The sequence below is a fragment of the Prinia subflava genome, chromosome 4 (assembly GCF_021018805.1).
Source record: "Prinia subflava isolate CZ2003 ecotype Zambia chromosome 4, Cam_Psub_1.2, whole genome shotgun sequence".
Lineage (NCBI taxonomy): Eukaryota > Metazoa > Chordata > Aves > Passeriformes > Cisticolidae > Prinia > Prinia subflava.
Genome location: NC_086250.1, coordinates 11,422,322 through 11,437,136, shown reverse-complemented (window position 1 = coordinate 11,437,136; position 14,815 = coordinate 11,422,322). Strand labels below are relative to the sequence as shown.

General features: G+C 46.3%; 1 protein-coding gene across 1 annotated transcript; it reads right to left on the bottom strand.

Annotated features, from left to right (window-relative positions):
- Positions 1–6,927: 6,927 nt before the first annotated feature.
- KCNJ8 (potassium inwardly rectifying channel subfamily J member 8) lies at positions 6,928–14,436 on the bottom strand. The gene is made up of 3 exons (XM_063395452.1): positions 13,890–14,436; positions 13,207–13,653; positions 6,928–9,739 (listed from the first exon to the last, which is right to left on the bottom strand). The coding sequence occupies exons 2-3, from the start codon at positions 13,569–13,571 to the stop codon at positions 8,839–8,841; spliced, it is 1,266 nt and encodes a 421-aa protein (XP_063251522.1). The 5' UTR covers positions 13,572–13,653; positions 13,890–14,436; the 3' UTR covers positions 6,928–8,838.
- Positions 14,437–14,815: the final 379 nt, after the last annotated feature.

Below are 14,815 nucleotides of genomic sequence, written 5' to 3'. Positions count from 1 at the left end.
AAGAGGATCCGGGCTGATCCTCGCTGCTGCTGCTGCTGGGAGTTCGCATGGCCACGGCGTGTGACCCAGCTGGGAGCGAGTCCCTGCCTGCCTGAAGGGGCTGCACGTAGTTCTGTGCTCGCTGCCCATTTCCATGGCCAAATTCCACGTCCTGCACGGCATGTGCAGCTCCCACGCGGCATCATCCATGGCTGGGGAGGCCCCCAGGGACACAAATGGGCATGTGAGTAAGTGCTACCCTTTAAATGCTCACATCTCTGAGTGAAACCATTTGGCAAGCTCTCTGTGTCTTTGCAAATGAACATTTCACCTCCTGAAAGGGATTTTTACCCTCTTCTGTGTGCATGGTGCTGATGGGTCTGTATTTGTGGCAATTTTACCAAGCTGAAATGCTACAGCCTCGATGATTTCAGGCACCAAATTATTGTGGGCAGGTTTTTCAAAGGGGGATCTGGGATCTGATGCTACTAAGAAAACCCCTCCCCTTTTCACAACAGGAACAAAACATCAGCAAACTTTGGATGTGTATTTGCACACACACCTTTGGACATGCACACCTTTTTCCCCAGTGTCGTATACCAAATGACCCATATGAAATGCCTGTAAATCCTAATGGGGGTAAGAGTTCCCAGCCTTTCTCTACCACTGCATGCAAAAGTAAGTCAAGTTGAAAATTTCCAAGAGGAAAGTGGCCATGAGAAACTCATTGAGACACTTGACAGAAACTTAAGCCAACACATTGCAAAGAGTTACAAACAAAAACTGGTCTCAAAACCAGCACTCCTCCTGTGACATCATGTCACATCAATCACTGCTAGGCTGACCTAATAAGGATGAAAATTCCCACTTCAGAGCCTGCTCTCCCAAACAAAAAATGCATCTTCTGTGTGTCGGACCTTCCTTACTGTCTGCCAGAAGAGATGGAGCTGGAAGCTTTGCTCAGATGTCAGTGTAGTCAGCTGAGGCCCGGGGTCAGAGAGAAGTCCATCTTAGTGAGGGTCTTTTCTCTCTAAAGCATGATGGACTCTCTGAGAATGAAGATTCATTATATATATATATTATGGAATCTTTTGGCTGGAAAACCAAAGTAAAAATAACTTGGAGAATCCCCACCGTCGAATCCAGCAGTGCACTTCTTTATATATATCAATGTGTGTGTACATATAGAGAGAGAGATCAAGCTAAACAAGCTTTTCTCCTTCAATCTGATAATGTGCCCAAGGAGAACTTAAGCTGAAGGATTTTACTGATGAATTAATAGTTCTTTGCTTGAAGTGGAATTGGAAAGAATGTGTTGATATACACAGATGCATGGGTTTGGAAAGACTTAAGGAGTTATCACCACTTGCTGGCTGAGCGATCTGCAGTGGATTGCAAACATTGTGCAAGGTGTGGCTACCTACTCAAAATGATATTCCTGTTTTGTGGGCACGAACAAGAGCCTCTCATTCAGTGAGTGCTCAGGTGCTGACAACTGAAATTACAAAGATATGACTGATTATATGTTTCCATGCTAAATTATTGTGGTTGTACATGTCTTTTGCACGATTTCAGATTAAACATCTCCCCCTGTAAAGTCTCTGCCACCTCAGTTTTGAAGACTGTTACACCTACCATTCAGTAAATGGTGAAGAAATTTTTATTTCAGTCTTCTGAATGTCTCATTTCTCTGTTTTTTTGCCTTTCCTCTAGTAATTGATATGACTGAATTAGGACTCATTGCCTGCTGCTTTTTATCTTTAACCAGAGTATTGAATTGGTATTTGAAGAGATTCTTGTCCCTTAAGGAAAATACCCATGACTGATTACACCATACTTAATGTTTATATAAACTGAAGGATATTCACATCTTTAAAGTTAGGTTAAATTTAATATTTCATGGACCACATTCAGTCTTGTATTCCATTTTTCATGTGGATGTTGACAGTATAAAGGAGCTGACTATAAGGAGAGCTTCAGTCCAGAAATTTTATTACTCTCTTAATTTAACACAAAATATTTAAAGAATGCAGTGAGATTTTGTATATGGAAAAAATAGCACATCCCAAACAATTTAATCTGATCAGCCAAGAATAGTATCTGTTTATAATATGATTTAAAACACCAGCTAAGACTGAGCAGACAACATTTATTAGTACTTGATATAATTTTGAAAAGCTGTGAGATGAAAAGCTGACCACCCAAGGGGCAAGCAATCATCACTTGCTCTCGCTCAGACTCAGCAGAATTTCTTTCAGTGTGTGTCACAACCTTTTAGTTTTTGCTTCATGTCCTGCCCTTGACTGAATTTGAATACTGTGACAGTCAGCAGAAGCAGCCCCTTTCTGACAGAACAACCCAGATCACTCAGCATCAAAGACCTAACGTCAAAAAATGCACCCTGAAGGATAAAGAGGCTGGGCCATGGGAGGATGCAATCAATTTTCATGGCTATTGTGGTTACAAAAGAAAAAAAAGCACTTCAGGAAAGCAGTGATGTTCCCTGGATGAGGAAGATGCTGAGCCCCAAAACACAATAGGCCTTTGCAGTCACTGCAGTGTCATTCCTTGGTTTTATGGTCTCTGCAGTAGACCTCAGACCATAAAACCAAGAAATATCATTTCACTTTGGCCCACACAGAAGCTGGCTTTCTCATCCTTGCTACTAAGCCAAAATTTAACAACAGCAGGAATCAAAGTAAACTCCTGTAACAATGAGTTACCCTAATTTTTACAAATTGTCCTCAGGGATATTTGTCAGTGCTGTTTGAAGAATACATAATTAGCATTGAAATGCATTTGTCAAAATAAATCAACCATTTGGGGATGCCTAATTCTGCTGGGGTTTCTGTTCCCTCATGTTTATTTGTTTCCTCTGTGGGAGATTAATTTAAGGCTCAGAGGAAAGCTTTCTCTTGACCAAAATTCATTAAACTCTCCCTATCCATAAATTTGGAGTGCAGCAGGGACCATTAGATCATCCCATATTGAGCAATACAGGCCATGGCATCATGCACAGTTACTCCTGCAATGGGCCCAGAAAAGTGTGTAACAAGTATCCTCCAGATACTTACAGCATGTTTGTGGTGGGAGTGATGTCTTCAGATGGATCAACTCTTCCTTAGGGCACAAAAAAAGGTGTTAAACCTTTTTTAAAGGTGAAGAGACAATCCACCACATTTTTGTTTGCCTCTTTGAATCTTTAATAACCTAAATATTAAAATAATTGCTAGCAATAACTGAAGTATGGACTATATTTTCCTTGAATGCAAGTTTTTTGCCTTCCTTACAATGAGGTGTGCCTTGATGATCCTAGAATATTCCTGCTAGCCAATAACTCATCACTGTTTTGAGAGTCCTCAGCCAGAACCTCCCTAAATACTTATTATTTTAAAATATTTCTTTTAATCCAAGCCCTTTGTGATGTCTCCTGACTGTCAGTGCCTTAATTCCAGTGGCTGTTTCTCTTGGACAGCACTGATCTTGTCTCTGCAGGCTAAATCTCTCTTTAGCGTCCAATAAGGGAATATGAGAACATATTTTATCTTTACCGTCCACTTATCACATGAGAAATCTTTTTTTTTCAAGTTCAAAAAATTCTTAAGGGAAAATAGAAAACACAATTCAGGGAGATAAGGCTGAGAAGCATTATTAATATGCCAAGGGTATTAGAAATTCCTGCCTATCATCCTAGATTAGTCTGGATGTCATGTAAACACAAATATAGGGAAAAATATTTTACTATAAGCATGTGAGGGAGAAGAAGTTAACTCTCATCTGGCTATTCAAGCAAACGTCACCAGCGTTTTGAAAACACCAGGCCCAGCAGAGATTATATTTTGTGAAAATAATGAAAGATTTTTTCCTTTCATCATATAATATATAATGGGTTTTTTTCTCCTGTCAAAACTCCTTTCTGGTCTTGGACTAACTACTTTTGCAGATTGCAGCAAAAAACATTTGCTAATAATAACCACTGGAGTGCTTGGAAACTGGTTTCACAAAATGTCCTCAGCCTCTAGTTTGTGAAGAAAAAAAACATGTGGAGGATTAACCATCTTTTTTATTTTCAGTCAGAAAAAATAGTGTGTCCATGCTGCTTTCCATATTGCAAAGTAAAAGCATGATTCCTGCCTGAACTTTATATAAAGTGCAGATAAAGGCTCAGGATTTTATGAACTTCATTCATGATGTCTGTGAGGCAATGCCTCTGAAATGACCCTTTGGCTTGGAGTGACACATGGCTTTAGGGCAAAGGCCTGTGGCACACAGGAGGTGTTAGCTAAACCTGAATATTCCTCTGGCTCTCACTTTACAACGTCCTGAGTACCCAGACAGGCCATAAGGAAGAGTAAACCTTCTGTGGAAAGAGCCAGGCAGTTGAACAGGCCAGGGCAGGTCGCTGTGGGACAACTTGCTCATGAAGAAATGCTCAAGGGGCAGAACTGTTTTACAAGGCCAGAATTGTTCTACAAGGCCAGAGTGATGCCAGGGGGAGCAGAGGGATTCAAAGCGGATTCAAAGTGTGGCTTGCAGCAGGGCCCTTCCAGTGCTGATCTCCTGCTTCTGCCCCTGGCTCACACCTGAGGTTGCAAAAGAGAGCACAAGAAGTCCTGGAGGTGACAGCCACAGAATCAGCTGCCAAGAGGGAAAGTTTCCTCCAAATCCTATTACTCAGATGTCAGCTTCGACCCTGGAGCATTAATCTCTACATTCCCTGTAAGCAGTGCCTGTGTTTGTTTGCTCTGTGTCCCCACCACGGTAGCTCTGAATCTCCTGAGTGCCCCAAACGAGGACAAAGGCTCTTATGGCCATTTTTCTGTTTAAAACAGAGAAGCTCCTTAGATGAAAGCTAGAAAAAAAAAAAAAAAAGTGCCATCCCAGACATTATGCCTCCCCTGGAAGGACTTTATAATTCCTTTTCTAAGCTTAGAAAACACTTTTGCTCTTCTGCACAAAGAGCCAAAGCACATTAAATGCACAGAATAAGTGATGTCAAATAAAGCAGTTTTAGTTACACCATGTTGCAATGGGAATGGTAGGGACACAGATAAGTGTGAAGGGATGATGTTGATACCTTATTAAATATAATTTACTGAATTATTATCAATGGGATGGTTAACTGCTAACATGAACTGTCAGCACTGTTTGGTAGAAATCTCACTATCATTCTTGTCAGTCTGTGTTACAAACAGAAGGCTTCAAATTTAAAATAAAACCCCTTTCTGATAAAGTTGCCAGGGAGAATAAATAATTAAACCTATTGAACTGTGGTGCTGCCATCTGATCCCTTCTCAGCAGGCAAAGGTGAGTCTGAAAGGACATGCAATGATATTGCAAAGCTGGGTCTGAAATCTGTCCTTTCAGTGAGCAAAACAGCTCCCAGGCCCAAGACCTCTCCCCTGCTCTCCACCACTGGCTGCCTCTGTCCCTGACCTCTTCCAGGACTGCAAAACTTGCTCAGGAAAGGGGCTTTGCACTGAAGGATTTTCTGCACGGAGCAGGAGCACAGCACATATGGACATGGCATTCATGGTGCAAAGTTCTGCTTTGTTTATCTGTGCATCATCCTGGCATATGACTGAGGTGTCTCACTGTAACCTCAAAACACCAATATCCCTGCAGCAGTGTTCCAAGAAACAGAGTGTATTAGGTGTGAAGCAGAGAGAGCCATGAAGATGAAATAAAATTTGGAAGGAGAAAATGAGAAAATGGTTCTCAGTAAAAAAAAAAACAACCCTAATTTGAAATAATGAGAATATTGGGGTAATATAGGTAATGTAAAATTATTATTCAAAAGGCTGGGATATACGAAGGACCAAAGGTACAGAAAAATGAATGACGAATACAAAGAGACAAAAGGGAAAAGAGTAGGGGAAAATCAGAGATGAAACAAGTCATTAGTTGTTTGGGTTAGGATTTTTCCTTTTGTTTCTTTCTCTCATGGAATTTTGTCCCATCTGTGGCTAAGAGACAATAATGACCAGTACTTAAGAGAGGCAAAAAAGGTGGAGGAAGCATGCAGCTGGCTACTGTCTTACCTGGGAGGTTTTCTTTTGAGAAGGGCAAAGATACTGTGAGATTTTGCCTGGGTGGTGAGGGGCTGGGCTCAGCTCCTCTCGCTCTCAGCATCAGAGGAGGCACAGCTGGTCTGCAGTCGCTGCCCAGAGGATTTGCTGCCATGACGGAGCTTTTGTCCTGCCATTGCATCTCCTACTGTGGGTGAGCCTTTGCTCACAAGAGCAACTGTTGGACTGGGACCTTATCAACACCCACTCTGACTGGAAGGAACCCTTACCATCTATTCGGGTGCCTCAGGGGAAAACCCAAGGCTGACCTCCTCCCTTTTCCAGAGGAAGCGTCTCCCTGGTTGTGTGCAGCAGCTGCTATGGAGGAGCCCACCTGCTGCTGCCTGCGGCTTTTTCGCTACACTCTAACAACACCTCCTGCCTGCCTGGACACCCCATGACTCCCGCTACACCAGCAGAGTTTCTGATACATCTCCTTTGCCACTCTGGGCCTGCCCATCCCTGCCATGGCCCACGTTCGCACCCGGCCCTGCCGCCATTATCACGTGAGGGGCGCGGCCCAGCCGGCAGCACAGCGCCCCCTGCAGGCCGGCGCGGGGGAGCCGCGCCCAGCCCTGCCCGGCCGGGGCCAGCAGCGCCCCCGGGGGCCGTGCCCGGAACTGCACCGCAGGGGAAGGCGCCCGGGCAGAGAGGAGACGTCACCGGGTTTGTGGTTCTGTTTGTTGTTGTTGCCCCGCTGTTGTTTGTTTGCCTTGTTATACATACTAGGGAAGAACGGTTATTTCTTTTCCCATGTCTTTGCCTGAAAGCCTCTGAATTTCAAAGTTGTAATAATTTGGAGGGAAGGGGGTCATACTTTTTCCATTCCAAGGGGGGTTTCCACCTTTCTTGGCAGACACCTGTCTTACAAACCAAGACATTATTGTGACATTTTTTTATTATTATTTTGTATAAAACCTGCTTTTGCACAGCATGTAACTTAACCATGTGTCCAACAGACAGCATCAGAGAAATTCACAGTCCTGTAAAATGGAGGACAGAGACAAATTGTATGTGCTTCACTCTGACTCTTCTTGGAAGCTGCAACTGACCGTTGTTTGGACACACAACAGACAGATTAATTTCTGTAGATATTCATCATCCACCCTTCCAGAACATTAATGGGCAGGCCAGGGAATGAATGCTTTCAGTAGAAACTTCAGTTTCTTCTGCTGCTTCAGATGAAGTATTTTGTCAGAGTTTTTGTTCTAGAGAGCACCTGTTCCAAATGCAGGGAGTCCACATCTCAGAGCAATGCCCCTCTGTGCCACCATCCAACACCTTACAATACCTGAAACCATCCTTCCAACAACTGCTGATGAGCTACTTCCAAAGAGAATGAGAATCCAGCATTGCGTTTGACTGTTTCACCTTACAGGAAAAAGCAAGCATTTAAACGTTCGAGTGGCTTGGAGGGTCAGAATAAGGACAGTACTTCTCTCAAGCAACACACATAAGACAATTTCTGCAAGAGATTTGAACAGAAACTTGTCCATAGTTATGCTTATTCACACAGGAAAAAAACATGTATCAATTTAGGCTACCAAATTTGACAGAATTAGTTGTCTTACTTTTATGCATTCCTGTAGAAAAACTTATGATGACATTTTCGGAAAGGCTCCAGGTAACAAATGCCCATGTAATTTGAAGAGAAAAGCTTATTGCCACCAATTCTCAATGCTGGATTATATAAAAACACAGATGAGGCACTGCTAACAAGCAGAAATTCAGCAGCAGCATCCAAGTCCCCCTGAAAAGCATTCAGATAGTTTTGAAAATACTATCTCTAATATTATTGGCAGGCTTCCTTCTCATTCCCATTCATGAGTTCCCACTGGGAAAAAATAACCTTCTTCTGGAGGAAGCAGATTTAATCCTATGGAAAGTAAGTGAGGCAAATACACGTGTTTCCTTCCTTGTATGAATCTATCAGAGAAAGCAAAACAGGATTTGGTCTTCCTTCATGAAGAGAATGTTAAAGAGGCATCTGCTTTTCCCAGCTTGAGTAATTTCAGTGAAACAGATGCCCAGGTGGCAGCCAGGAGGACTGGGATTTCTCAGCTTGGGCTACAGCTAATCTAAGATGTGTGTTGTCCTGCAGCCAAGTATCTCACCCTGAGAAGAAGAGCAGCACTCCATCATTTTGCTGGTCTTCCTGCCTGGAGTGACACCAGCTTTCCTGTGGGATGGATAGGGCACTCCACCTGACCTGAATTTACTCTCAAAATGCCCCTGCCACAAACCAATAAAAAAGAAAAAGCCTGGGAAACCAAAGGTGAAATGGTGGCTCTTCTCCAGTGAAATCCTTAAGGAATTTAGATACTCCCTTTAAGAGAACAAGGAATTCACACACAAAAAAAATCAATATCCAAATGTCATGTACAAAATCCGTGGGAGCTGTTGAATACAGAAGTTTTGTGAAGCACTCACTTGCATAGGAAAGCCCCACATTTTGTGACAGCCAGCAGAAGATAAGAAAGAGACCTTTGATAGGAAAAATACAATTAAAAAATCAGCATGCCATTAAAACAAGTATAAATACACATTATATTACATGAGTGAAGTGTGTTTTCTTTAGTGTACGTGCCATTTTTAATTAATTCATACACTAAGTGCTAAGGTGTTTTCTAATGCCTTTAGGTGGTGCTTTCAATAAGTAATGGAATAAATAGTTCTTGCACGGTTCTCTTCTGCATTGTGTTCTCGTTTTCTTAAGTAAAAGGAAATTGAAGCAAAACACCACAGGTGCCTCCTCCTCCCAAAGCCCAGTGGCCTGGCACAAAGCTGTGCATCACGTTTCTGAGGCGCTCTGGCTCCCCTCAGGTGTGATAAACTGCACTTTGGGCACGATCAGCGAGGAGTTGGTTCTCCGCATGGAGTTGCTCCTCCGAATGGAGTTGTTCCTCCTCATGGAGTTGCGCTTCCTCAGGGAGTTTTGGTGGGACAGCTCGCTCTTCTGCAGGGTCTGGATGAGGATGGAGGGCTTCTCATCGAGCTCCCGGGCGCTGCAGCGTGGCGCAGCCACTTTGACGGTGTTGCCGAACTTGGAGTAGTCGACAGCGTACACGCCCTCCTCCTCGGTGACGATGGGCACGAAGCGGTGACCCCACAGGATCTCCTCTGCCACGTAGGAGGTTCTCGCCTGTGTTGTGATGCCAGTGGTTTCTACAACCCCTTCCAGTATCACAATGAGCTCCAGGTCCTGGAGCGCCAGGTCAGAAGCAGATATATCATAAAGAGGACTCCGCTTGTCTATGACATGACAAATGATCAAGGGAGCCACCAGGAAAATGTTGTTGCTTTCAATGGGATTATCCACAGGGATATCCACTTGGTGAATGGGTATGACTTCTCCTTCGGGAGTCGTGGTCTTCCTCACGACCTGGATTCTCACTGAGGCGCTGATGATCATGCTCTTCCTCAGGTCCCCCACCCGGAACATGAAGCAGAGCTTGCCGTTGCGGACGGCGATGACGGCCTGCCGGCTGAAGATCAGCGTCTCGGCCCGCCGGTGAGCCTGCGCCGTCTTCATGAAAATGCAGCCCAGCATGACGGCATTGATGATCAGCCCCACAATGTTCTGCAGGATCAGGACTGTGATGGCCAGCGGACACTCCTCGGTCATCATCCTGCCCCCAAAGCCAATGGTCACCTGGACTTCGATGGAGAAGAGGAAAGCGGAGGTGAAAGACCTGTAGGGGAAGATTGCACCAGTTAACTCTCAGGACATGGAGCACAGACTGAGAAGCTGTTCACATGTACTTCCAGAAACAAACTTAAGGACCTGTTTGTATGCCTCTAGTACACATAAGCCTTCTGTTAACACCAGCCAAAGCTTTGCATGCTTGGTGGCTCAAATTTGTGTGGTTGGTGTAGTGTCTAATGGTGGCAGGGAAGACCTCAGAACGTGAGCTCCTCAAAGACCATCTGGGTGACTCTGAGCAGCTCAAGGAATCTCTGTCCAGGAGCACAGGCTGCCCACAGGCTTAGTGAACAGCTCTGGAAAAGCTGGGCTTTCCACCTTCTCCATCCCATGAAGAGCTCGGTGGAGAGTGGTGGTTTTGGCAGGCATGGGCAATCAGCTGGCACACTGAGATCCTTCCACCAGCCTGTGCAGGGAAAGGAAACAGGGAAAACTGCAGCACTTCACTCATGCTACCTGAATCATAACCCAGAATTTCCTGGTGGGGGAAAAGGGCTTTCCCAGATTTTTGACACTTCCCAAACCCTTGCTCGTCTTGTGACTGAGCAGGATGAGGCTGCAGAGAGAGGCCAGTGGCCCCATGGTACCCCCTGGACACCCTGGACAGTGCTGTGACCCAGGGCATGGGTTCAGCTCACTGCCAGGGCAAGACCAGATGGAAAAGTTCAACACAGAAGTGGGATGTAGAAGTGGGGGTTAAATTAAATACCCTAAAATGCTGTCCACAAACTTCAAAAATACATTATTTACAGTAGCCACAAAGTCATATCCCCTGTATATATCAGGGTCCTTAACTTCTTTTTATATTTATTTATTCCTTTATTCCTTCCAGATACATCCTTCCAGTGCAATCCAATAAATCAGAAGCATCCCAATGCTTTAACCAGAGGAAAAAATATCCTGCCCTTGAATATGGGTCTAAATCATTCATTGGATTTGCTTTGCTTTTCAATTAATCTGTTTTTAAATATTTTTTTTTCTTTTCTAGCCATATTTTCACTGGGATATTGAGGACACATTTAAATAGCATAGGCAATATCAATGATAGTTTTCTGTGCAATGAGAAAGTCCATCATTCAGAAAACTGGCCAGTCTCTGAGCAGGTATCTTTGAAATAATTTTCTTTATTTTTCTTAATCATTAACGAATTCCTTTGTATTGAGGGAGTTTATTTTGTATTTCGCTCTGAAGAAATCAGGGACGAAGGAGTTAGTTAATAGAATCCATGGAATGATATCTTACAATCATGAATATTCAGTTACATGCAGAATGAAGCTTTTGGATTCAATTTCAGTCAGCTTAATTCAGCTTAAAATTCTGTCCACTAAGTAGTTTGACTTCCCTTAGCAATACCCTTTCTTAAAAAAATAAAAACAAACCCAACTAAAAAAGCAATCCACCTTTTTAACAGTGGTAGTAAGTGAAAGAGCAAGTTTGGAAAGCATTTTAACCATGTGAAATGGGAGACAGAAAGTGCAAATCACACTGTTCCCAGGTCCTTCCCCTCAGAGCTGTGCAGGAGCTTTCCTTTTTGGATAGTGTTTGCTTTCTGTGGCAAAGAGATATGAGCCTTAGAAATTTCTGCAGTACTTTGTAAAATGAAAGGGCTGTGCAAGCTCTAGGCACTGGTTAAAATAAAATTCCTGTAAATATGTAATGACACCTACCCGAGAAAGCTCTCCTGAAATATCTGTGGGCCTAAACCTCAGCGGAGTAGGTTAAAAATTATTTGTCATGATTTTGGCAGGGCAATACTAAAGATATTTTACACCCCAAAACTTGCTATTCTTAAAGATGTCAGCAATCACATTGTTACTTCATGGCTTTGACCAAAGCGGTAGCCAGATTTCCCTAGGAAAGGGAAAGCTTTCCCATGGCTTGGACACGGGCACTGGAGCAGCAGCTGCCTGGACACCCCATGAGGGAGGGGTGTGTGTTCTTTGGCATGGGCTAAACCTGAAATTATATTGGTTCAATCATTGTGCTTCCTAGCAGACATCCTGGAAGAGCCACGGGCAGCTATGAGGAGGGAACTGGGGCAGAGTCCTGGCTGTGGATGTGCCTGGCCCCAGTGGCACTGTCCCTTGGCCTCCAGCTCAGGATCTGCAGGGTGCAGCCACGCCGAGGGAGCCATCAGCCACGCGCAGGGATGTCCCCTCAGCTGACCCTGGAGAGCTGCAGGGTTGTAGCTGTTCACTAATTCCGGTTGGACAGATCCCACAAATCCCAGAAATGCCAGGGGTAACGCTCCTGCGGGTGTAAGCTGGGTCATGACATCTCATTTCAGAGGAAACTGGCTGGTGGCCAGACATTGGAAAGGAAATAAGACAGCAACCCCTGCTCCAATTCCCCCCAATCTAGTGAAGGGTTGCTTGGAAAAATTCCCTCTTCTTTTACCTTGGAAAATTCCCATTTAGCAAAAAAAGTGTCACAACAAAGGGAGAATTAAATCTCTGCTACCTCATGAGCCAGATACAAAGTCCTTTCAGACTTGGTGAGGTACCTCAAAACTTTGTGGGAGAAAGGAGAAAAGGAAGTGGATTCACTGATGTCTCAGAGCACCCTGCAGCACCCAGACCCTCACAGCACTGCAATGTGTAAAGGCAGATGATCAGGGGCAGCCTGGTGGTACAGAACCAGGACTTTTCTACCTAAAAACTTAGTACTAAAAAAGCAGATTTAATTGATGAGATCCTGGAGTGATCTTATGGCTTACCCCACCTCCAATTCACAGTCTTCTCTTCCATGTAGGTTTGTGTCAGCTTATCAGTGCCCTGACAGTTGTGGTTTTGGGCACAGATAGCAAAATACTCCCACAAGTGACATTTAATCCAGTCATCTCTTAAGCTTTCATTGTCTGCCACAAATACACAGTGTGGAAAACGTTCCTCTGTCCAACTGCTGGCCTACAGCTTCACCAAGGTATTTGGGAGCCCGCATATTTAACACTCTCATGAGAGTCATCTTGAAACACGCTTAGTTTTGTCCTAAGTGACACATTTCCTGGCACCTCTAACTGGTGCCCTGCCTGACACCCAGGGCTGCTTCCCTGCCTCTGGGGCACTGCTCTGGAGGGAGCACCTCTGGCCGGCGTGGTGCCGGGGATGCTCCCGCTGCTGTAGACAACGTTACAATACATATAACACATACCCACTCTTGCAGCAGGCTCTTATCTCGACAGGCAATCGAGTTACCCACAGAGTGTGGAGACACATGAAAAGCAGCAGGTCTCCCTCTCTTTCAGATCCTGTAAGGAATCAAAGACATCTACAGTACAGTATTCTCCAAGCCCGGGAGGCTTGCTGAGTTTACGCAATCTAGAGGACACACTGCACTTTTCAACTGTCTCAACCAAACCCAACGGTTCATGTAAACCAAAAGCTGCACTTCAGACAACGCCTGGAGAGCAGGCAGCTCTGTCCCCCCCTTCCTTCATCCCACCAAACTCTGCTTTACCTGACACACGTCACGCACGGCGTCCACTTCGTGCTGTTCAAAGGGTTTTCTGTGCTCGGGTCCATGTCGCCGTGGGCAAAGGCCACCAGCCACCACATCATGGCAAAGAGCAGCCAGCTGCACAGGAAGGACATGGTAAAGATGACCAGTGTGTGACGCCACTTCAGGTCCACCAGGGTGGTGAAGATGTCTTGCAGGAATCGCCCCTGCTCACGGATGTTCTTGTGGGCCAGGTTGCAGGCGCCGTTCTTGGCGATGAAGCGGGCTTTGCGCGGGCGGTCGCGGATGCGCGGCTTGCGCAGGTTCTCGGCAGCGATCCGTGCCAGCACATACTCTTCAGGGATGATACTCTTGCGAGCCAACATCTTCCTGCCACCATAGTCCACTCAGCCAGATGCGAAATGGGAGGTGGTCCCTCTAGCAAGTCTCTGCAGGGCTCCCTTTATTCTGCAAAATAGAGAGAACCTGGTCAAGAGTTGTCACCTGTGCAAGAAGCCCCGATTAGGCACCCCCCGCCAAACCCCACAACATTTAGCGCTGGTTCTATAGTGCCCTCTCTCTCAGACCATCATTTTTATACGAGCAGTCGGTATCAGCTCGTAGCAGAAATGAAAGATGCTATTTGGAGACTCCTTGCGGGAAGGGAGGCTGCACAGCAGTCTCACAAAGTCGGTGTAAAGTACCGTGACAGACACCAGCTCGGCTCCTCAGGCTGCTCCTCCGGAAGACAGCAGTGCTCAGATGGCGAACGGAACACGAAGCACTAAGTTATTCGCATCCTTCAGGACCTGGAGAATCAGACGTCTGTGGTTTGAACCGAAGTTGGTCTGCGGAAACAGCGTGGACACTCCCTCCTTACGGCCGCAGCCCCGCAGCGCGTCCAGCAGCCCGCCGGGAGCCCCTGCCCCGTCCCCCGAGAGCATCACAAGAAGGAGCTCAGCTGGAGGCGCGGCAGGCAGGGAACGGGACTTCTCGGAGCAGGCGGTCGCATTTTCCCTCGCAGCTCTCCTTCCCTTCCGGGATCAGGCGGGGAAAACCTCCCTTTATTCCCAAACTTTGTCCCCAAACGGGTGACAGAACAAACGCACGGAAAGCCCGGCTCCCCGGCGGCTGGCCCGTCCCACCGGGGGAGGGCAGAGCTGCCCGACCCCCCGGCGCCTCGCAGGGTTCCCCCGGCCCCCGGCCCCGCCGCCACTCACCGCAGAACGGGGCGGGACGCGGCGGGCCGGGCGGAGCGGGGCGGGGCGGGCCGGCGGCTCGGGGGGATGCGCGGAGGGGCCGGGGTGGGGCTCGGGGTGCAGGGCTCGGGCTCGGGATGCGGGGCTCGGGTCTGGGATGCGGGGTCGGGTCCGGGATGCGGGGCCGGGGCGGGGAGCGGCGATTGGGATGCGGAGCACGGGCGCACACGTTTCCGGCGCTGCGCGGGTAGAGCGATGGGTTGAGGGGGTTTTAGGCATGTCCCAGCCCATTTTACAGCGGAGCATGGTGCTAACACTGCTGGTCTGTGCCATTTCGCTAGTTCCACAAAGCTGCGCGGCTGCCTGCTTCCCCTGGCAAGCCAAGAGTTGTGCTTTCCTAACTTTATCGTCCCTGAAATCTGGCTGAGAGA

What these genes read in the sequence shown, in the direction of transcription:
- KCNJ8 (XM_063395452.1), bottom strand. Translation starts at nt 13,571, where the DNA reads ATGTTGGCTCGCAAGAGTATCATCCCTGAAGAGTATGTGCTGGCACGG. An exon ending in CCGTGCGTGACGTGTGTCAG is followed by an intron (nt 9,740 to 13,206) that starts GTAAAGCAGAGT and finishes CTTCCCCTACAG; the next exon opens with GTCTTTCACCTCCGCTTTCC.